Genomic DNA, 23278 nt, shown 5'->3' with positions numbered 1-23278 from the left:
AGGAAAGAAAAGGGGGAAAAGGGGGGGTTGTTTGAAACTTCCATTCTCTCCCTTTTCAGTACAACATTTTTAAATTTACATTTCTTTTAATGTCCTGGTTCATTTTTCCCATTTATTTATTAATATACATTTCTACTTTTTCCCAGTTTGTCTTCTTGATCGGTTTACCTCTAATTTCTTTCATGTATACAGTCAATTTATCCATGTTCTTTATTTCCTCCAATTTCTCGAACCAGTGGTCAATCTGCGGGATCTGCTCTGTTTTCCATTTTTTTGCTAGTTATTCTTGCCGCTGTTGAGATATATGTAAGAAGTTTATCATCATTTATGTCCAGTTCTAACGTAGTGTCTATAATTTCTAACAAGTATAATTCAGGTTTCATGGATAATTTTTTATTCAATTTTTTTGTGTCTCTTTGTGGATCATTCTCCAAAATTTTTGTATCTTTTCGTATGTCCACCATAGGTGGTAAAAGGACCCTTCATGTGTTTTACATTTCCAACAATTATTTTGGTGATTTTTATACATCAAGGCTAATTTTTTTTAGAGTCATATACCACCTGTGAAAGATTTTTAACCAGTTCTCTTTTAGGTCCCAGGCATACGTATATTTTAATTTTTTATTCCATATTAGTTCCCATTCTTCAAAACTTATTGGTCGGCCAATATTCCTTGCCCAATTAACCATACATTGTTTCACAGACTCAGATTCGGTAGACCATTCCAGTAGGACATTGTAAATCTTCGATATTTCCTTCCGCTTGATTTGTAATAATTTGTCCCATGTTCCTCCCTCTTCACAGAATCCCTTTTGTTTGTCTTTTATAAACTGTTCATTAATTTTTGCATATTGGAACCAAGATATGTTTTTGAATTTGATTTTTAGTTCCTCCAAAGTTTTTAATTTGTACATTCCATTAGATTTCTTTAATACATCTTTATATCTCGGCCAATTTTTCCAACCCAAAATATGTCTTTGATTTGCCTCCAATGGTGATACCCACAATGGTGTTTTATTATACCAATTTCTTTTATATTTCTCCCAAATTTATATCAATGAGGCTCTAATAAAGTGATTTCCAAAAAAAAATTTCTACTAGCCTTTTCTCATACCAGAGGTAGGCATGCCAACCTCTGCGTAAATCAAACCCTTCTAGTGTCAATATATTTTCATCTGTTAAATTAACCCATTCTTTGACCCATTTTAGGGCACAAGCTTCATAATACAATCTCAAGTTCGGTAGGCCAAATCCACCTCTATTCTTAGAATCTGTCATCACAATATATTTAATCCTCTGTTTTTTGTTTTTCCATATAAATTTTGCTATTTCTTTGTTCCACTCATTGAAAATTTTTTGATTTCTGATAATCGGTAAGTTTTGAAAAAGGTATAGTAATTTAGGCAATACGTTCATTTTGATCACCGCTATTCATCCTATTCATCTTTTTGGATTTCCTTCCATTTTTCTTGGTAATTGTTTTTCAATAATTGGGCATTTTTCGCCAATAACATGATGCCGAGACATTTAAGTTTCAATGTCACCTTTATGTCAGATATTTCTTGAAGTTTTTCTTGGTTCTTCTTTGTAATATTCTTTGTCAATGTATTTGATTTTTGTTTGTTTATCTTAAATCCTGCTAATTTGCCAAATCCTCTATTTTTGTAATCCAGGTGTTTAAAGTGGCTTGTAGGTCTTCCTCTGAATGAGCACAGACTACATTATTATCACCATATTGGAGTTCTGTAACAGAAGTTGTTGTGACCTTATAGCTCTCAGCTTGCTGAGGTTAACGAGTTTGCCATAGTCTGATAGGTGATTTCCACACAGGTGGGAAGCTTCTCATCAACAAGCTGCATAATCATTGCTATGAAGGTGGAAAATAAAGTTGGAGCAATAACACATCCCTTTTTGGCACCTGATCCCACCTTAAATGGCTCACTTTGGGAGCCATTGGTGTTCAAGACTATTGCTATCGTATCATCATGGAGGAGCCACAGGATGTATCAAGGCATCAAATTTTTAGGAGGATGGTACAGAGCACATTGCAATTCACTGTGTCAAAGGCCAATAAATGCCATGTATAGAAGTTGTTTTTGTTCCTTGCATTTTTCTTGGTCCTGTCATGCAGTGATGATCATATCCACTGTTCCTCATGAGAGGTGAAAGCCTCTCTGGGATTCAGGAAGGATGCCTTCTGAAATAGATTGAAGGCATTTTGCGAGGAATCTTTCAAGGATATTTCTGGCAGAGGTTAAAAGGGAAATACTGTTGCAGCCCAGCTGCCTGCCTAATCCCTTTTTCACCCAAACACCACACAGATCAACAACAATAATAAGTTTATTAAGACAAGAGTATCTAATATAAAAAACAGTTTCAAAATAGTGTTCAAAAATAAGCAGACTAAACATTCACTAAACTACCAGCAAAACCCAGTATGCAAAAGAAGTTTCAAAATTTTATCCATGAACTAGATTTCCGGGAGTTTAACAAAAAACAATGACCAACTCTGAATATGAATTCCAAAAATCACCAAAGGAAAAAGCAAAAAACTAATCCAAGCGTTGTTCCATTTGAAATTTGAAACAAGATTTGTAATCCAAACAGGAGGCATGGAACTTAAACAGGAAAACAAGATACAGACCCAAGAACAGTCCTAACTTGGAGCTCCCAAGATAGGCAACTTGACACGTGAAAATCCAACGATCTCCCCACTGAACATTGACTCCAATTCCTTAAGAATACTCCCTCTTACCCATGACATCATCCATTCTCACACCTGGGTTCCCTTTGTTTATCTTTCAGTCTCTGGGAACTCCAAATTTGTCTCTGTTTCACACTATCCCTTCTGAGCTGTAAACATTGGGTTATTTGTAACTCTCCCGTCTCCTCCACATTCTCTGGATAATTCTCATGAGAATCATTTCCTGTTTCCCCAACAACATACCTACCCAAAACATTCCCTTGTCTCGAAAAACACGTTCACTTTCCCACACAGAAACACCAGACTCAAACAGAAAATCCCAGTCCTCATGCTTGGAGGTTTCACAAGCCTCAACAAATACCTCAATAGTTTCCGTCGTCTGCTATTTCTCTTTTTGAAAAGGGTAATGATAATGGTGTCCTTGAAGTCTGCTGGGATCATCCACACTTTTTCAATGAGCTGGTGGAGTTATGTCAGCTCAGGCCCGCCCTCTTTAAAGATTTCAGCATGGTAATGCTAACCATCAGGTTAGCATTACCTTAAAAAATGCAGCAGTTCTCTTGGGAAGATTGACAGATGAATGTCAGAATTGAAGCAAGAACCACCAGCATCGAAGCAATAATTCTCTGCCATCAACTGGCCATGTTGTCCGATTGCCCGATCACTGTTTTCCAAAGCAGCTACTTTACTATCAGCACAATAATGGAAAATGGAATGTTGGTGGACAGCAAATAAATTTAAAGATGAGCTTCAAACTAACCTTAAAAAATGTGGAATACACATTGACAACTTGAAAGCCCTGGCCCTCAAGCATCCTGACTGGAGGTCAGCTGTTACCAACAGTGCTATGGATTTTGAGGAGGCATGAATAGAAGGCGAAATGTGTCAAGAGGAAGGCGCATCAAGCAAACTTTTCCATCTGGAAATGTATGTCCTCACTGCAGAAGAACATGTTAATCCAAAATAGGTCTCTGTAGTCATTTATGGGCGCACCGCCAAGACTATACCCCTGGAAAACAATCATACTCGGTCATGAGTGATAGCCTATGATGGTGACAATGAGTTTGCAAGGCCTGCACAGGACTGTTGATATGGTGACTTGGAAGTTTTTCATTTACAGGGTCACCCATAAGTCAAAGTCAGTTTGATGACAACAAATAACAATCACAGTGATTTCATCCCATTTATTTCCATTCTATAGTGACTGAGCATGAGATTGCTATGACTAACAATTGCCTGTGAAGAAGAGCAGCAACATCTCTTTTTCAAATGAACCCTTTGTTTTTATTTTGCACAATGTTCTTTAATAAATGAAGTATGGATCTCTAAAGGAATGGAAGGCCAGCATAGCATAAAATAATACTACAGTAGTATTTGGTTTGTGACCAACCTTTGCTATTCTTAGTTGCTGCAATTGTCAGCCGAAATGCATTACCAAAGTAGCACAATTTTACTACTAGTCTAGCTATCCATTTTAAGTGAGCAAAGGAAATCAAATCTCATGCTTCACAGCATAAACTGATTGCTCTATAGAGTCCACTCAACATTATGCAACTGGTTTGGTAAATATGCATATGAGTCTCTTTAGTTTTTGTACTGTTGAAGACAGGATATTAAATTGAAGGAACAAAATGTCATCTGATGTTTTATATCTTCATCTCTATTTATATTCCAACCACCTCAGTTATGTAGCACAAAGACAATATTTGATGATTCTGTGTTAGACTGGGATTGCAACAGGCATGTATAATAAGATACCCTTACAACTTCTGCTTAATATACGTTTTGTAGTTCTGTTAGTGCTTGTCATTTATTTCTAAATTTGGGATCAATACAGATTTCAAATGCAACATTTAATATAAAAACATTTAAATCATTTTGATATTTATTAATTTAGCGAAAATGTTTATAGCTGACATTGTCTGCACTGCATACATGAATAAGCACAGGCCAACCTCAATTTAAAAACCTATGATGAAGCGCCTTTTAATATATTCGTTTTACAGCTACCCAGTTTTCTTTTCTTCCATGTCTTCTGTTCAGCTGGAAATTTTTTAGCAGCATCAGCATTGGGAAGATAGTGAAATGGAGCTGGGGAAACACAGACTTTCAGTGCCAGGTTACAGTAATGCATGACCTGGGAGAGGATGGGATTCTACTGAACTTTAGCCAATTCTGCTGTAGCTGTATGGGCCTGCCTCCAAAAGAAAAGATAAACAACAGCCTTCAGAATCTCTTACTGAGCCAATGTGAGCAGCAAAACAGAGAAAGAAAAGATTTTTATTTCACTAGCTCTCCTCAAGTACAGATCTATACGTCTGGCAACCCAAATAGAAATTGTTAGAAGAGTGAAGACCAGAAAAAGAAAAAGTAATTCCTGGATGCATTTTGGAAGAAGTGGTCAAATGGTCTTTTGAAGGATCAAAATGTATGCAAGGCTTCCCTGACTTGGTCCCATGTGTGTATTGCTGGTATCCCATAAAAGTCTTGCTAAAACATGTTAGCTTTCTTTAAAAAAAAATACTAAAAATATTTTATTTTATTCTGTGGTGTAGAGACGAATCCCTATTCTTTCCATGGTATTTCTGTCTTTGGTTACAAACTTGCTGTTGAAGAGTTAATGCCCAGAAATCTGTCTATTATGTTAACTAGGGTATATCTTTATCCTCTTATCCATTCTCTGTGCAGACAGAGAAGTGAATTTCTTGGCAAGATTTATTCAGAAGTGGACTTTGCCTTTGCCATCTTGAGGCTGAGAGTGTGTGACTTGCTTCAGGTCAAAGAGGAGAATTTACAAGCAAAAGCAAAAAGGGGGGCAGTGTTCCAAGTGCTGATAGATGGACACTTGTTCATTTCTTGTTTATTTAAAAATGCCCAATACATTTCAGCCTCTATCAAAGTTCGCCTCCTTTAGGAGTCATACTTTTCTTCACTGGAGGCCAAAATGACACGAGGGGATCCCCGATCGCGTCATCAGAGCCTGCACCAACCAGGAGGCAAGCTGGCTTAGTCCCATCTCCTGACCAATCAGGAGTGAGGGGGACAGCTGGCCAGCCTCTGCGCTCAGCCAATCACTGACAGGAGGGAGAATTAAACGGAGACAATGTTAGTGAATGAGTTTTTTACTTTATAAAAACGGTTACATGTTCCAATATGGGCTATGCATGCACATTTTGGCATCCTTTGCTGTACAGTACATTGCATCCCTTCTGCAGATTGAAAATAAAGTCTCTATCCTTGTCTTCAGCACTGGTGAGTCTTACTTCATCCAGTTAGCTGGGCTCACCGGGCATGGACTCTCAGTATCCATGGTCCTTAGATCTCTAAATTTTGATTTCAAGTGCATTTCTGTGGCTCAGCAGGGATTCAAACCTTTGTCTCCAGAATCATAGTCCAGCACTCACATCAACACACCATGCTGGGTGTCAGTCAATACATTACTTTGCAAAAATAAGTAAGTTGATGGCCATGTTATGCTATAAGTGACATGTTATAGGGAAGGTTACTTGTAGTGGTTTCTTCCTGGGTTCCGTTCCTATTGTTTACTAATGTATTTTAATTATTTTATATGTAATACAATATATTTTGTATTATATATATTTGGCAGTTAGAAATATTTCAAATTAAATTTTCAATTATTTTCAAGTGTTTTGATTTGTTTTGAAATGAGTATATTTTCTAAAAGAAAGCCTCTTTAATGTATATTTCTACACAGGTATATTGCAATGTGATCCTGTGTCAGTTCGGGAACAAATACAAGTATTCAAGCTATTCTGCCATGAGTGCCAAAGGGTTTTTCACGATCGACTCATCTGTAATGAAGATAAACAATATTTTTATTCAATGATATCTGACATGGCCAGTAAGGATTCTTACATTACTAGTATACATTACAGTTATAATGCAAGTGCTGTATATATACAATTAAATAACCTTTCAATTTATTTTAATATTTAGGCAAACATTTTGGTGTTTCAGTTGACCCAGATTCATTTGTGCAGAAACCGATATTGTTTGGGGACTACATTAAGGTGAGTATTTGGTCTCATACTAACTTGGATAGAAAGGTGCTTATATGATTTAATTTTATGGAATCCAGTTTGTAATCCTGAGATACGAAGATAAAATATGCAACATGACTTTAAAGGCAACTAAATTCCATAGTTTAAATAAAACTATTTAGCTTTAAATTCATAACATTTGAGTTGAGGAAATAAAAACATCACAGTTAGCAGTAGCTTTGATATGGCTGTAGTTAGTTTGGCTCTTACTGCTAAGATTAAAAAATAGTTCTCTTACAGTATTAAAAATCCTCTAATAACTTATTTTTGGCTACAAATATAACAATGGGATTTTATTACATGGACAGGAAAGAGGCTTCAGCACCAAAAAAGCTTTTAAAAATCAAATCTACCCTTTTTTCCCTCAAGTTCTGCTCTCCTTTATCAAGCAGAAGCCCGATACTCTCAGGACTAAAGTTCTGAGTTTCTGCAGAAGAAGTCGAATATTAATATAATAAATAATGTTTCAGATGTAATTACATTGACCCATATTGGGACTGCAACATGGAAAATAGAGAAGTATAACTCTCCATCAGATTCAAGATGAAGTCCTTCGTACCTATACCTCTCTTTTAAATCACACAATTGCTAGTTAAAGGAATGATGTCCCTTTCTTCCTCCTATATTGGCCTCTTTTTTGAAACGGTACTGATACTGACATAAAAGATTATTTCGTTTTGAAATATGCAGTGGGCCCATCTACAATGACCATTTAATGCGATTTGAAGCTAGACTGTGTCAACCAAACAAACTCCCACAAAAGTGTGTGAAAGAAAACCCTTAATGCATATCAGTGCTCTGTGGTTTGTGTAATCAAATCACCATTCTGGTCTCAAAATGGTTGCAGGGTTTTCTTGTGTAATTATCAGCACAACCAAAGCACTTTCTTCAGTACTGGTTAGAAACTGCATTAAATGATCAGTGTAGATGGAGCCAATGATTATGTCCCCCCCCCCTTTGTTCAGGAATTCACATTTGGCAGAGTAGGAAAGCTGAAAAACAAAGGGACGTGAAAAGAATCATCAAAGTGTATAGAAAATCGTGCATTTCACTGAAATCAAAAATATCTGAAGTAAAAGATTTCCTCAGTGACAACTGAAATTATTTTTCTAAAATATTTGAAACAGTCATGCACTAAATCTAATAGAGTCCCTAAAACATCAAGAATTATATTGGTATTAATTTCCTTTAAGAAAGACAGTGGATATGGCTTTCACAACAACAGTCTCTTTTCACCTTGAAGACTAACAAGTTGATTTTATGAATTACAGGCCATTTCATTGGTCCTCAATAAATGACACTCTTCCCTGTTTAACATTGAGGCACCCTCTCTTTTGTTAATAGAAATCTTGAATTCTCCAAAGATGTGGAAGACCTTGATTAACAGTTGTAAATAAAGTGTGAATATGAGCAGTATTGAGAGCACTGATATCAGCTGAATGTAGGTCTAGTCTGACCTAAGAAATTTATTAAACAAATCTGTTTCCTCTGTCAGGCTCTGTAGCAAATTTTGTAGCTGGCCAACATAACTAGCTTCACTTCTAGAGCCTCTGAGTTAGATTGAGCTTCTGAGTTAGATTGTCTGCGATAAGAAGTTGAGGCAACTAACCCAGCCTGGAAAAATGTCACAACATTCTTGATTTCCATGGATGTTGATACCTTTATTGAGGAAAATGACCATTCTTAAATTTGAGTGTCAGATTTTAAGGAACTGTCATATTCAGGAATATGTTCTGATTCAAATTCAGAGCTTACAAATTAAATAAAACAGAAAGCCAACAGCTGGTCAGCAGATGGCATGGCACAAGCATACAGGATAAACACATTGATGGGTTTTTCCTGCTCCCTTGCATTCAGATATTTCCTAGAGCAATCTTCAAGGCTTCTTAATAGATAAGCCTTGGTAAATCTGTTTGCAAGATAGGACTTGTGTTCTTTAAAATATGTTCTGCCCAAGTTATGCCTGACAAAGGAAAACTGCTCAGTATCAAAGGTTTTGCTCACCTTAGTAAAATAAATCATTGTATTATATAATAAGTAATAGTTACCATTCAGTCAGTAATTGAAAAAACGATGCCTCAATAAATCTTATAAGGATATCTATTTAGAAGGCAGTTGTCAGTGTTATACATGATTTCTGACTAGAAACAAGGCACATCTTCTAGGATTTTTACCATTTTGAATGTTTTGAAGGAATAGAACTTGAAGTGGGTGTCTTAGATAGTAAACAATTTTAATAAGCAAACAACTTTGAATATATGAGTGGTTGTGCCTTGTATCTGTGTATGTGTATGTATGAGACAGAGGGGGGAAGAGATCAAATAAAATGATTTTTGTGAACTTTGTTTCCTCACATTCTATAGTTAGTGTACTGTAGCTGACTTAAGAGCTGTGAATCCTAGAAAGGCTTCTAGAACTGATGGCATTTCTGGTCTGGTGCTTAAAGACTGTGCTGATCAGTTTACTGATGTTTTTACTGTGACTTTTAATCAGTTCTTGTCTCATTCTATTATTCCATCTTGTTTGAAGACTTTCTTTATTGTTCCATTGCCAAATAAGTTCCTTATTGATAATTTTTGAGGCTATGGACCAGTGGTACTCACTTCCATCATCATGAAGTGCCTTGAAAAACTGGTTTGTAGGCATATTATTTCTTGATTTCCATATACATTTAATAGACATCAGTTTGCAAATAAAAATAACATCTACAGAGGATGCTTAACACAATCCATCCACATAGACTGGGGTCTAAACTTATGAATCTTGGACTTTCATATTCAATCTGTTTTTGGACTATGGACTTCTTGTCTGGACATTCCCAGAGCATTCGATTAGGTCATCATATCTTTTCAGCACTTATTCTCAACACTGGTACGCCACAGGACTGTGTGTTGAGTCCTCTACTTTATACCATTTATACATGTGATTGTACCCCCGTTTACCATAGTAATATCATTGTTAAATTTGCAGATGACACAACAGTGGTGGGGCTTATCTCTGAAGGGGATGAGTCTGGTTTGGCTGCTCTTGTGTTTCAGGGACAATAATTTTGTTCTTAACATCAGTAAGACTAAGGATCTTATAGTAGATTACAGAGGAATATATCAGAAATGTAGCCTTTAGTTATAAATGGAGATTGAGTGGAGTGAGTAGCCAGTTTTCCTAGGTGCTATTGTTAAGGGACATTTATACTGGGCAATTTATACTGCAGTGTTGGTTAAAAGGGGCCAGCAGAGATTGTATTAACTGACACTTTTAAGGAACCAACAACTGAATGAAAAACTGCTTGTGACTTTCTACCGCTGTGCTATAAGAGAATGTTCTAACTTATTGCATTGTGTATAGTTTGGTAACTACAGTGGCAGATAGGAAGGTGCTACAGAGGATTACTACTACTGGCCAGAGAATTATTGGTTGCCCTCTCTCCCCTCTTTGGAAGAACCGTGTAATTCCTGCTGCCTTAAAAAAGCACAAAATATTATTAAGGATCCATCTCACCCTGGATATTCTTTTTATTTATTTCTTTAAAATATTTTCATTCCATTCCACAGCCAAGTGAACTTAAGTGACTACAATATACGCAATAAAAACAAGACAGACAATGATACAATGCAAAAGAAAAGGTGAATGGTGAGGGTAGAGGGGAAATGCTAGAAATCTTTCAGCAGGACTGGTGAAATGGTCCAGTTTCATAAGAGTTGGAAGAGACCTTGTGGGCCATCCAGCACAACCCACTGCCAAGAAGCAGGAAAATTGCATTCAAAGCACCTCCGACAGATGACCTAGTTTATTTTTCTGCTGAAACCTTTTGGAACAATATTTGGTTTTTTTTCTCAATATTGTGTTTTAGGTTGGAGTCGATAAAGCTGATCGACTTTATGAAGAGCTACCTGACATGGAAAAGATTAAAGGGGTTTTACAAGATTATCTGGATGATTACAACATAGTAAGCTCTAAGGAAGTTAAGCTGGTGTTCTTCCAAGATGCCATTGAACATGTTTCAAGGTAAATGATTTCCCTTCCTTGAACGGAATATGGATAGTATAAATTATTGGTTAATTAAAATATTGATAATATAGTAATAAACGATTAGTCTAGCATGAGTTATAAATATTTACTCTAAATCACACCTTTGTAAAGAATTCCATTTGTAAGTATCTGATAGTAGCTATCACCACAAATGAACACACACACACACACACACAGACACACATTAAAACTTCATGCAGTGATCCGATTCATGTGATAAGAGGAATAGGCATCCCTCTGTCTCCAAAGTACCACGTATTTTCTTGTGAATGTCATCAACTTGTACTAGCCATATCCATTGCAGATTAATGACATAGAATAAGTGGTTGTGATGAAATGAAAATAATGCGTAGTTCACGCTTGACCACTCCACACGCTGTCTTGCCAGAGAAAAGATATGCCACACAGATGATCAGTAAATAACAGGAACTTTTACTCTTTGAAATGCAGAGTAACATACATACATTCATATGAGCAGTTGCATTGACTCACACAACATCCTTTTCAAGAGAGATTCAAATAGTCCCTTAGTGTCTTCTTTTTCCAACAGCAGCCCAGGAACAAAAACTATTATCTTGCTAAGCTCCTTTCCAAACTGGAACTGAGCTCCAGCAGAAACTGTAACTGTAGCCAAAATCCCCAGGCTCAGTTAGCTCCCTGGATATAGCCCAACCAATCAGCTTGGTGCTTTGCATTTTCCTGTTCACACACACACCAACTGATGTTTACATTCCATAACAGTGGTTTGCATATCCAAAGTAGTAATTGTCCAGTGTGGTAGCTGAGACACCATTTCTAGAATCCCTAGAACATGAGAATGGAACAGTGATTCCTCTTAACGATCCTAGCCAAGAGATGGTTTTTAAGATCTGTGACTTTTTCCATGATGCAGAGTAGGCAGATAGAGAAACTAAGAGGCAGAGATGAAAGGAGAAGCTACTTTGGAGCACAGGTGTCCCATCCTTCCATCCTCGTCCCCCCAGGAATCTGATAGGGAATGTAATGACATAACTGCTTTTAAGAGTTGCCTTCATTTTGTCAAATTTGTTATTTTCAAATAAATGCAATGTTACAGAACACATGCACCTAACATAGGACATCATGCCAGAGTAGCACGGCTCCTGAAACATCCTTCTACTCAAGGAATCAAGGAGCACATAACTGTTGTGGTTCATCCATATGAAGATGAGGGGATTGGGGTTTCAGTGTTGTAGTTGCGCCAAGGGGCAGTTCTGGTACTACTGGTAAAAGTGCTAGTAGGAGGAAAAGGGGTAATGTTGAGCAGGTGTTTGATGAGGAACAGCAAGTAAAGTGGATTCGGAAAATACTTATGGCTCCCTCTGAGGATGAAATGTTTGAAGGGTTCTCTAGTGAAGAGGAGTCAATGCTGGAAGATGATGGGTTAATAAAAAGTAGAGGAACTAAGAAGTGAACTCGGGAGCAAGAGTCAGATGAGGAAAGGGAAAGAAAAGACCCGGGATATACTTACTGCTCCCATGGAAGATGAAACGTTTGAGGGTTTTTCTGGGGATGATGGGTCTGGGAGTGGAATGGAAGATGCTGCAGATTGAACTCAAGTAAATGTGTGTGCAGCACCAGTTTCTGAGGGTGCATTAGGAGACTGGCAAACTACTGGTACACCAGGGACATGGGGAGATCTAAGTCTTGAACAAAGATGGAGTGATTGGAGGGCTGATGGGCGAGGTTCACATATGAGATCAAGATCAGCTGTGGATAATGATGACAGGGCGGAGGCCTCATCATTATTGGACTCTGAGGTATAAGTTAAAAGTGGAGTTGAAGGTGAAGGTCCCTTGCAGAAGGCAAGGTGTCGTTTTGGGACATTGTTTTGTCGCTGCCTGTTATCCTTGGGTCCTGGCTGTACAGCTTCGTGTTCCTGAATCCGGATTGATTTCTGACGACGACAACGTCCGTTTCTGGCTTGGCGTTCCTGGCTTCCTCTGGCTCCTGAATCTAGTTTGGCTCCTGACGACAGCGTTCGTTTCTGCTTTGGCGTTCCTGCTTTGGCGTTTCTGGCTTGACGTTTCTGGCTTCTTCTGGCTCCTGAATCCGGTCTGGCTCCTGACGACGACAGCGTTTGCTCCTGGTTTGGCGATTCCGGCTTGGTGTTTCTGGCTTGGCGTTTCTGGCTTCCTCTAGCTCCTGAATCCGGTCTGGCTCCTGACGACGGCAACGTTTACTCCTAGCTTGGCGTTTCTGGCTCCTCTTTGGCTTTTGAACTTGGTTTGGCTTTTGACAATGGTATCGTTTGCACTCATTATTAGAGCGTTTTGCTCTTCTTTAACCCTCTGCACCACAGCATAGCGTGGCGCTAGTTCCAGTGAACGTTTTGGTTGAATTTGAATTGGATTATCAAGCTAGATAATCCGGGTTATTTTTCTGTTCTTGCTTATTGCCTTTTCTTGGAGCAAAGACATTTACTTTTGGTTGAAACACTGAAGTTAAGTGTTTCTGAGTTCAAAATGTCATTTAATAAACATTTGTTAACTTTACTTACTGTGTGTGGCTCTTTAGGAGGAGTCTGTATCGTGACATTCAGAACCTGGGAGAGTGATAGATGGTTTTTTAGATGAGGAAAAGGAGGGGAATGCTTTCATGTTTTGCAACCCTTAAATCAGAGAGCGTCTTGTTGAGATTTTAGATCAAGCAATGCTGCTGAATAGTAAGGATGTCCAATTTATGTGTTACTTCCTGGGAATTTTGATTCATATTTTAAGAAATTCTTATAGCCTTGGCTTTTCTGGATTCATGTTCATGTTTTGAGTCTTGTTTTCCTATACCATTTGGATTTTTGCCTTTAAAGTGTTTTCTCACTCCTCACCAGCTTGGTTGGGGTTTTACATATTGGCTACCTTTTTTGATTACCTGTTGGATTTTGCCTTCCTTATTCCTTTTGGTGATTTTTCCCTTTTTATGTGTACTTTCTTCAATAAACAGTTCTACTACTACTTTTGGATTCCTGGTTGGTGCTAAGGACAATGTGAACTCTGGCTGGGGTGCAACAATAACAGTTTTGTGTGATGTGAATACTCCAATGCCTTTATGGAGTCTTAACTGATGTATGAAATAAATATATACATGCTACTTTTGAGGGGAATATTTTATAATTTGGATTTGTATATGCACATAATATTTCCATTCTTCGTCACTATGGGTCCAGAGGATTATATCCATGTCTGATAAATTGCCCTAAACTTGTGAAGTGCAAATATGTATGTTTATAGCCGAATACTATACAAATGTCTACCAATAGCCTGAAACAGGGATTTTTAGAGTGAAAGGAGCTTATTATGTATGAGGACACATATCTATCCTGATGTTCTAGTAGCCTTCCAAAATATTCTATCCTGTTTGTGAACATAGAAACTGTTAACTCTTCACGAAATTTATCTAGGAACAGGAAAAAAATTGCCAAAAAAGTGTAATTTTAAACGGTACCAACATTTGGTACTACAGTAGAGTCTCACTTATCCAACATAAACGGGCTGGCAGAACGTTGGATAAGTGAATATGTTGGATAATAAGGAGGGATTAAGGAAAAGCCTATTAAACATCAAATTAGGTTATGATTTTACAAATTAAGCACCAAAATATCATGTTATACAACAAATTTGGCAGAAAAAGTAGTTCAATATGCAATAATGCTATGTAGTAATTACTGTATTTACGAATTTAGCACCAGAATATCATGATTTATTGAAAACATTGACTACAAAAATGTGTTGGATAATCCAGAACGTTGGATAAGTGAGTGTTGGATAAGTGAGACTCTACTGTACATTTGGATACCTTCCCCAAAAAATTACTGTCTTTCCAGTCCTAGCCCCCTTCACTCAGTATTAGTTTATATGTCAGAAATTAAGAAGCATAGTGGGGAAAGCCCCTTACATTTTTGAATTTTAAATATTCATGTTCAATTATTCCTACAGAATTGCTCGTATGATTCGCCAAGAAAGAGGAAATGCTCTGCTTGTTGGAGTTGGAGGCACAGGAAAGCAGTCTCTAACTAGACTTGGATCTCATATATGCGGATATAAATGCTTTCAAATAGAACTAAGCCGTGGTTATAATTATGATACTTTTCATGAAGACCTTAGAAAGCTATATAAAATGGCAGGAGTGGAAGACAGAGATATGGTTTTCCTTTTCACAGACACACAGGTATGAAAAACTAAAATAAAAATGCAATTTACTTTGCTGTTAAAATGTTACCTATGTCGTAAAATGCTATGTGATTTATAGCCCATTGTTTATGCAGCTGAAATGCTTCAGGAAAAAAGCGTTGGCTTTACGAAATTATTACAGTTCAAGGAAGTTGTGGGAATAATGAATGATTCTCAAGGCAGATAAATTAACTACCTTAATCATATTTTGAAACATAATAAAACTGAAATTACATAGGTTTATAATGCTTTTTTTATGGCTGCTATTTTTTATTCCTGAAACTGCTATGTGACTATCTCACTGGCATGAACAGCAGGGGCCAATATGGTGGTTCGTTGGGGGAAACTGCCAAGGGCTCTTTAATGGTGATCAAGAAGGAAGAGGAATTTTCATACTTTCTTCTGAGTATCAAAATGGAATTGTAGAGTGTGGGGGTACAGTTAGCAAAATGTTGCTGACTGGATAGCCTCTAATTTTGACACCAGCTCTTACTGAGTGACAGCCATTTAATTTTGTACTTCGAAGGCGCTCAATTCAAAGTCAGTGCACTATTGCTGAGTCGTGGTGACTTCCTGGACATCTAAAATAAATAGAAAATCAAGCATTGCAATGAGGCAATTGTGGAGAGACAAGAAGAACAATCAACATAAAAGAAGAATATGAAGAGAGTGAAATGAAATCAAGGGATGCAAAGTACATCAGATTTTAATGCCCAAAACTGTTTCCAATCTATTTTCAATATAATTCAGAGTTACTGGATATCCTTAAAATATACATTAACTATGTCAGCCATGCTACATCCTATGGCTTATGTTGATTTTCTTTGATGGGTTGGTTTTTGGTCTCTTCTGCTGAGGTTTGAAAGTAACATTAACTGTGGCCTAAGAAAGAGGTAGGCCTAGATTTTTACAGCCAACGTAATCATGTAAAAAGTTTGATGGTTAAGAATATACTGAAAAATAAAACAGATCACCGAATCTTCATATTCGACTTTTGGAGTTGGTCAATATATCATTTTCAAATGAATTGTAAGGAAATGGTGATGGTAAAGTATATTTCAAGCATAACAGTTAAAATAGTGATCATGTCAAAACTTTTCAAAGTGCTTATCCCATAAGATCACTGCTTAAATATTATGGTATGTTTTTAGTAATGAGAAGGGGAGACACAGCGATTGGAACTATATGAGAACGGAGATCTGGTTGCTCTTTCATGAAATTGATTACAGACTTTAGGGAAATTGCTTTTTAGATTATAACTCTCAGTCCCCATCTCACAGCCATATAATGCAGTTTCAACTGGATTATAATAACCAGTAAAGACTTATATCATGCAGATTGAACTGAATTATATATGACATAATGGCAACAGTCTTGAACAGCAATGGCTCCCATTTAGGTGTAATCAGGTGTCAAACAGGGATGTGTTATTGCCCCAACCTTATTTTCCATCTTCATTGCTATGATACTTCATCTTGTTGATGGGAAGCTTCACACTGGAGTGGAAATTATCAGTCAGACAGATGGCAAGCCATTTAACGTCAGCAGACTGAAAGCCAAACGAAGGTCACAACAACATCTGTTATAGAACTCCTAATATGCCGATGATAATGTTATCTGTATGCATTCAGAACAAGACGTACAAGTCACTCTAAACACCTATGCAGAAGAATACGAGAAGCTTGGCTTCTCATTGGACATTGAGAAAACCAAAGTGCTCTTCCAGCAGTCACCAGATAACCCCTCTGCATTGCCAGAAATACAACTTAATGGCGTAACATTAGAAAATCTTGACCATTTCCGCTACCTTGGCAGCCACCCATCTCCACAAAAGTCAACATTGACACTGTAATACAACACCACCTGAGCTCTGTGAGTGCAGCATTCTTCTGAATGAAGCAGAGTGTTTGAGGATCGGGACATCCGTAGGGATGGCAAGGTGCTTGTTTATAAAGCTTTTGTCCTCTCAACCCTGTTATATGCCTGCGAAACTTGGACCGTCTACAGATGTCACACTCAACTCCTGGAACAATTCCACCAGTGTTGCCTCCAGATAATCCTGCAAATCTCTTGGGAAGACAGGCAGACAAATTTCAGCATTCTGGAAGAAGCAAAGACCACTAGCATTGAAGTGATGCTCCTACAACATCAACTCCACTGTACTGGCCATGTTGTCCGAATACCCGATCACTGTCTCCCAAAGCAGTTACTATACTGCCAACTCAAGAATGCCCGATCACTGTCTCCCAAAGCAGTTACTATACTCCCAACTCAAGAATGGAAAACAGAATGTTGGTGGACAGGAAAAGAGATTTAAAGATGGGCTTAAAGCTAACCTTAAAAACTGTAGCATAGACAACCGAGAACTGGAAAGCCCTGGTCCTTGAGCGCTCTAGCTGGAGGTCAGCTGTGACTAGAAGTGCTGTGAAATTTGAAGAGGCATAAATGGAGGGCAAAAGGAAGGTGCGTCAAGCCAACCCTGATCGGGATCACAATCCACCTCGAAACCGATGTCCTCACTGTGGAAGAACATGCCGGTCAAGGGCTCCACAGTCACCTACGTATCCATCGCCACAACACTGCGCCTGGAAGACAATCATACTCGGACAATGAGGGATAAGTAACACATATCCTGCAGATTGAACTGAATTATATGAATCTATACTGTCATATAATCCAGTTAAATGCATTGGATCTACATTCTGAAACTGGATTATATGGCAGTGCAGATCCAGCCTTAGATTCCCCCATCCAATGTGGTGGCCCTGTTGTTTGGGAATATTTAGATTGTAGTCCAAAAATGACTTCTCCAAGTTGTGGTGTGCCACGATTGAATAAATCTTCCCCATTAGATGACAATTTCTTGTGGCAAGAAACCACGTGTTTGCTTACACTGCTCTTTAAGTACTTTTATACACTGATGTGTTTTTATTAACGATTTGTTGAAGAGATAGGTTATTGGCATCAGGAACAGGACAGTTTCTTTCATAGAAAACACTGAATTTAAATCTCTCCCAGAACAAAGCTGAAAGTGGAATAAGTTGATGCTGCAATCTGAGCATCTATCTATCTTGTTTTGCATAATACTATCCAAAATATGAAAACGTATCAATACACATTTACATTATAGACAGATACCCCTGTGTTAAGTTGGTCTTAGTTTCAAATAATTTGAAGACACACAACAAACAATCCGAAGGATACTTTTGGAGAAATAATAAAGGACACTTTTGTAGTATTTTGGTTAATCTATTCATCATTTTACCCCATGGTGGGATTTTGAATTTTAATTTATTTTCTTTTATTAGAGACTAGAATGTCCAACTTTATTCTTTATGTACATTTTACAAGACAATTCTCAGAATTGTCAAAAAGCTAGTTGGATAAAACACTAGGTCTTGAATGACTCATCCTAGTTGAGTGAAATGATTGTCACTATTTATTGATCCTCGTTTTCTATAACACAGAAGTTTAGCAAATGATAAACTTGTTTTTTCTTAGACATTTATGTTCACCAATTAAACAAATGTTCACAGTAGCATTCTCGTAAAGACAAGTGCATTCATTTCATTTCCTTCTAAGACCTATTTTTTCCTAGATGCATGTACAGATTTCACAGTGTTTAAATCTTTGAAAGAGCTCAAGCAAAATCCCCATCTTACTCTAATCAGAGCAGAAGAGAGGCCCATTATGAAATGTGAAATCAGACTGTGCAAAGTCACACATCATCTAAGTTAATTGCGGGTGATGAAATGAATCGCATACAGCTACAAATGAAAGGACTGAATAGCATGACCAATGTTTTAGGAATTAGTCATACTGAAAGAAAATTATTTGTCAGAATGCCATGCAGCAATATGCCTGATTCCCTATCACTGATTCTTTACTGAAAAGTGGGATTTTTGTATGAGCTTTAAGATTATGTTGCAAACTCCAGGATGCCATGGAAACCTAAACTCTGAAAGGGAACTTATACAAAACAGTGGCATAATATTTTTGTTGAAAATGGGCTAGATGGAAATGGGGAAAAAACAAACTCATAGGAACATATTTAAATTTTATTTATTTATGTCTCACCTTTCTATCAATATGGGAACCAACTGGTATAAGTTCAGACCAATATGGTTAAAAATGCATGCTGCAATAGTTGAAAACCCATTAAATGCACAATCCTATTAAAAATATATAAAAAATGAAAAATACAGCACACACAAACTCCATTGAAATGCATGTCTGCCACACACAGATGAAAAATGAAAATTGCTATTTGCATAAAAGATATTATCTGTGTGGTTCTTTTGTTGGTGCTCAGAATTCATCATGTTTCGTACTCTTATCTAGTTATTTGCAAATATGTTCCACCTCATTCAATTATTTTTCCCTGTCTCTACTCAGACAAAGCCATTTAAAACATCAATAACAAGAATCTTAAAGATGAAAACATTGTTACAACAAATATTTGTTGAGTCAAGAATCTGCTTTGTCAGATGCATGTAGTATTAATAAAAGTGGCTAGGTAGTGGTGTTGGGCTTTTGTATGGAATTGCTGTTCGTTTTGTGTAGCTTCATTTGTGGTTTCATTTTCGTATTTGTGTCCGGCTAACGAAAATGGGCTGCCTATATGACACTAATTTTTGTCTCGCAAACAAAAAACATGAAAATGTTTGTGCCACTGGCGGCAAATAATAATAAATAACCAATCGGGGGGAGGGAGGAAGAAGGGGTTTTTTGAACTACACACACACACAAGTTCTCCAGCCATTTGAAAAATCCCAGCCCCTTTTCCCGATATTGTTATTAAAGTATTTTTAAATACGGTAGCTCTCTCTGCAGCCAGCCAGGCAGGCAGAACTGTCTGTTCCCCAATCCCCAGCAAGGCAAAGCAGAGAACAGTGCACTTGGGAGGGATTACAATGAAATCCCCCCCAAAAAATTGCTTTCAAAAATATTAAAAGTAAAACACCCAAGGGAACGGAGGGAGGACCAAGGCAGAAGCAGCCAGCCAGGCAGACAAACGGAGAAGGGAAAGGATGGAAAGAAATAACCCAATGAAAGGAAAACTTTCTAAAATGAGGCAAGCAGCAGCTGCCCACCAGCCAGTCCAAATCCCCCCCCCCCCAAAAAAACCCAAATCCCTCAGTAGTCCCAACTTAGTGCCCTCACCAGAGGCAAGAAGGCATAAAGAAGGCAAGCCGCTCGCCAGCCAAGCACGCCAAGACAAGCTCAACCCAAGCGGAGACAGCACAGCAGCGAAACCAAACCAGCCCACAGCCCAGCAACAGCAGCAAATGGCTCTGTTGTGTGCAGTCCTCTCCTTATATACACTCCTTGCCCTCCCTGCCCAGCCCACTTCAGTGATTCCTTGGCCAAGGATTACCTCCCCACCTCCTCCTCTGACGCATGAGGAAGTGAATTGCAGCCATGGAGGCTATGTGGCAGAAAACGAAAGCCAGCAGGATGACTGTGGCTTTCATTATCGTGTTGCCTATTGTTTTGTACGAAAATGTCATCTGTCGTTTCATGTAGATGATGGGTCGACATGAAACGACAGCATGAAAAAACAAAGGAAATTTTTTCTGGCACATCTCTACTAGGTAGCAGAATTGCAAGCAGCAATGTCAGAATGAAATATAACACTTATTTTAAAACCTGTGTTCACTCAGAAAGCGATGTTGGGTAAATGACCAAAAAAAAATATCAGCATAACATGTATCTAAGAAAAAAACACTGAGGCCAAAGCAAACAGAACCTTCTCCCATATCCAGATTTTTCTGATGTGCATAAGTGAGATTTAAACACATTGCTAGGTAGAAGAACATTGGAGATAAAAGTAATTGGTGTTAACAGAAAAGAATTTAAGGCTGAGAGTCAGTTTGCAATCACTGCTAGGAGGAGATCAGTTAAATCACTGACAATGAGCCAAAATAAAGTACATTTTAAATGGTGAAATGTAAGTGTATTTTTATGTAAGTGCCAGCCAGCGTGGGCTTCTGGAAATCAGGAAGCAGAAAAGCCAATTGATTCATACAATAACTGGTAAAGGTACATTGGACTGTACCATTTCAGAATACTGTCTGTCAGGAAGGAGAAAAGGCTTCTACCCTACTGCTTTCCCAGATGTAGCCATTTTTATACATACAGCTCTTTCTGTTTTAATCAGGGGATATTTTGTTCTTGATCTCTTGTCTAAAATAAATAATTTTCACTTGCAGTGGAAAATTTGTCTCTGGAATCCTATTTTGTAGAATTCCTGAACTGTCCATAGGTATCTTAAGGAATTCTGGAAACCATATAGTTGGAAAACAGTAGGAACTGCAAGGAGGTTCAACAAATTCGGATAGCCACAATTACTATTCTTACAATTTTTATTTATTCTGTAACTTAGCTTTGTTAACCAGAGATCTCAAAATGGCTAATGCTAACATGTAACAAGGACATCTATACTACTTAATAGTAAGATCCATTCTGATAAATTGAATTTACTCCCTGGGAAATGTGCATGGGACTACAGCCAAAATCAATAAAATGGCAAAGAATGAATGCTATAAAAATAATTCAATACTCCAGATAGGACAGCATGTGAAAAAGAGCCAGTCATTTAAAACAAAACAAACTTCAGTCACAGTAGGCAACATGCTATTACTATTATTTTTGAAGAATTTATGTTCCTTTTCATTTTAAGAGACACAGAACGCAGTCAGCTGTGTTTAACAATAGGTAAGATCCTATTCACTCCAAGCAGCAAAGATAAGCTGAAAATCACTTAATTTCGAACAAATATTTTTCTCATGTGTGCTAGTTAGGTTTCTGCTCATTGTTGGGTTATTTTTTTAAACTGTATGACTTATCGTTGACATATTTATAAAATCTACAGATTGTAGTAGAGGAATTTCTAGAAGATATAAACAACATTCTAAATTCTGGAGAGGTACCTAATCTCTTTGAAAAGGATGAACTGGAGTTTGTTATGGCAGCCACCCGACCTAAAGCCAAAGAAGCTGGGATAGCAGAGGGCAACAGGGATGAGGTAAAACATTGTAAATATTATTTTAAATGCATTGGTTGAACTTTTTTTTAACCACGGGCAATAACATGTAAATTATAGTACATAGGCGTACATGTATTTTGCAATTATCAGCTCTCAAAAGATGAGGAAATTACTTTTGATGTTTTTGCTACTCTTAGGCAGTATTAGAGATTAATCACACAGTCTACAAAAATAGCCCATTAAGTCATCTAGACTGCTGCTGCTTACTGTTTATAAGAGTTATTGGCTTTTAAAAGATTTTTTATAACTAACAGTCTCATTATTTTCATGCTTTCCTCTTATCCTTGAATTACCATTTGTGATTGCCTTTTCTTAGGTATTTCAGTACTTTATTAATCGCGTCCGCCAGAAACTGCACATTGTTCTGTGTATGAGCCCTGTAGGAGATGCTTTCCGAGCACGATGTCGAATGTTTCCATCACTTGTGAATTGCTGCACTATTGACTGGTTTGTGCAGGTAATTAATGTCATTTGGAGAGTTTGGTTGTGGTAGTAAGATAACACAGTTTTTATATATAACTATGACCATCTTTGTCCAGCATCTGTTTCCCTGTCAGGTTTATGGTTATTTCTTACATTCAGTAACATATTGTGTAGCTTTTAACTTAATGTAATAGTAGCCCCCAGTGGTGCATTAGGTTAAACCCTTGTGCTGGCAGGACTGCTGACTGAAAGGTCGACGGTTCAAATCCAGGGAGTGGGGTGAGCTCCCATCTGTCAGCTCCAGCTTCCCATGCGAGGACATGAGAGAAGCCTCCCACAGAATGGTAAAACATCTAGGCGTCCCCTGAGCAAAATCCTTTCAGACGGCCAATTCTCTCACACCAGAAGCAATTAGCAGTTTCTGAAGTTGCTCCTGACACGGAAAAAAACTTAATGTAATATAATATAATTTTGCTAATACTGAAATAGTAAGAATTTTGGTCCTTGGCCTCTCTCTACCTCACCCCCCCCTCGTATATATACAATCCAAGTCTTCTGAGCAAATTTCCTCTACCCCCTGGAATAAACAACTTTTCTCTTTTATATTCTGCATTATGAATTATGGCTTTGAAGAAGTCTGAACTAGGGGGAAAAAATCTCATCTCAAAAATTATCTTGTAACAACAATTAACCTGAGAGTCTAATCTAAAATTGCTATCTTGGAAGATACCCAACCTACTTACATCTTCAAAGTAATAAGACCTCCTGCCCAGGAAACAGGAAGTCAACAGAGAAGACCAAGGGGGAGAAAGGGGAAGCAACTGTAATG

The 23278-nt window shown here is 37.7% G+C and overlaps 1 protein-coding gene across 4 annotated transcripts in view; it reads left to right on the top strand.

Annotated features, from left to right (window-relative positions):
• The window catches only part of dnah6 (dynein axonemal heavy chain 6), a 229123-nt gene that overhangs the window by 87114 nt on the left and 118731 nt on the right, over positions 1-23278 (top strand). For all 4 annotated transcript variants that reach the window (XM_062974148.1, XM_062974146.1, XM_062974147.1 and 1 more), the window contains 6 exons: positions 6420-6566; positions 6662-6735; positions 10616-10770; positions 14745-14976; positions 21853-22005; positions 22343-22483. In XM_062974148.1, the coding sequence (XP_062830218.1) occupies positions 6420-6566; positions 6662-6735; positions 10616-10770; positions 14745-14976; positions 21853-22005; positions 22343-22483 (902 nt within the window). The remainder of the gene's footprint in view (positions 1-6419; positions 6567-6661; positions 6736-10615; positions 10771-14744; positions 14977-21852; positions 22006-22342; positions 22484-23278) is intronic.

The sequence above is a fragment of the Anolis carolinensis genome, chromosome 2, assembly GCF_035594765.1.
Source record: "Anolis carolinensis isolate JA03-04 chromosome 2, rAnoCar3.1.pri, whole genome shotgun sequence".
Taxonomy (NCBI): domain Eukaryota; kingdom Metazoa; phylum Chordata; class Lepidosauria; order Squamata; family Dactyloidae; genus Anolis; species Anolis carolinensis.
This window is presented reverse-complemented; position numbering and strand designations above follow the sequence as displayed.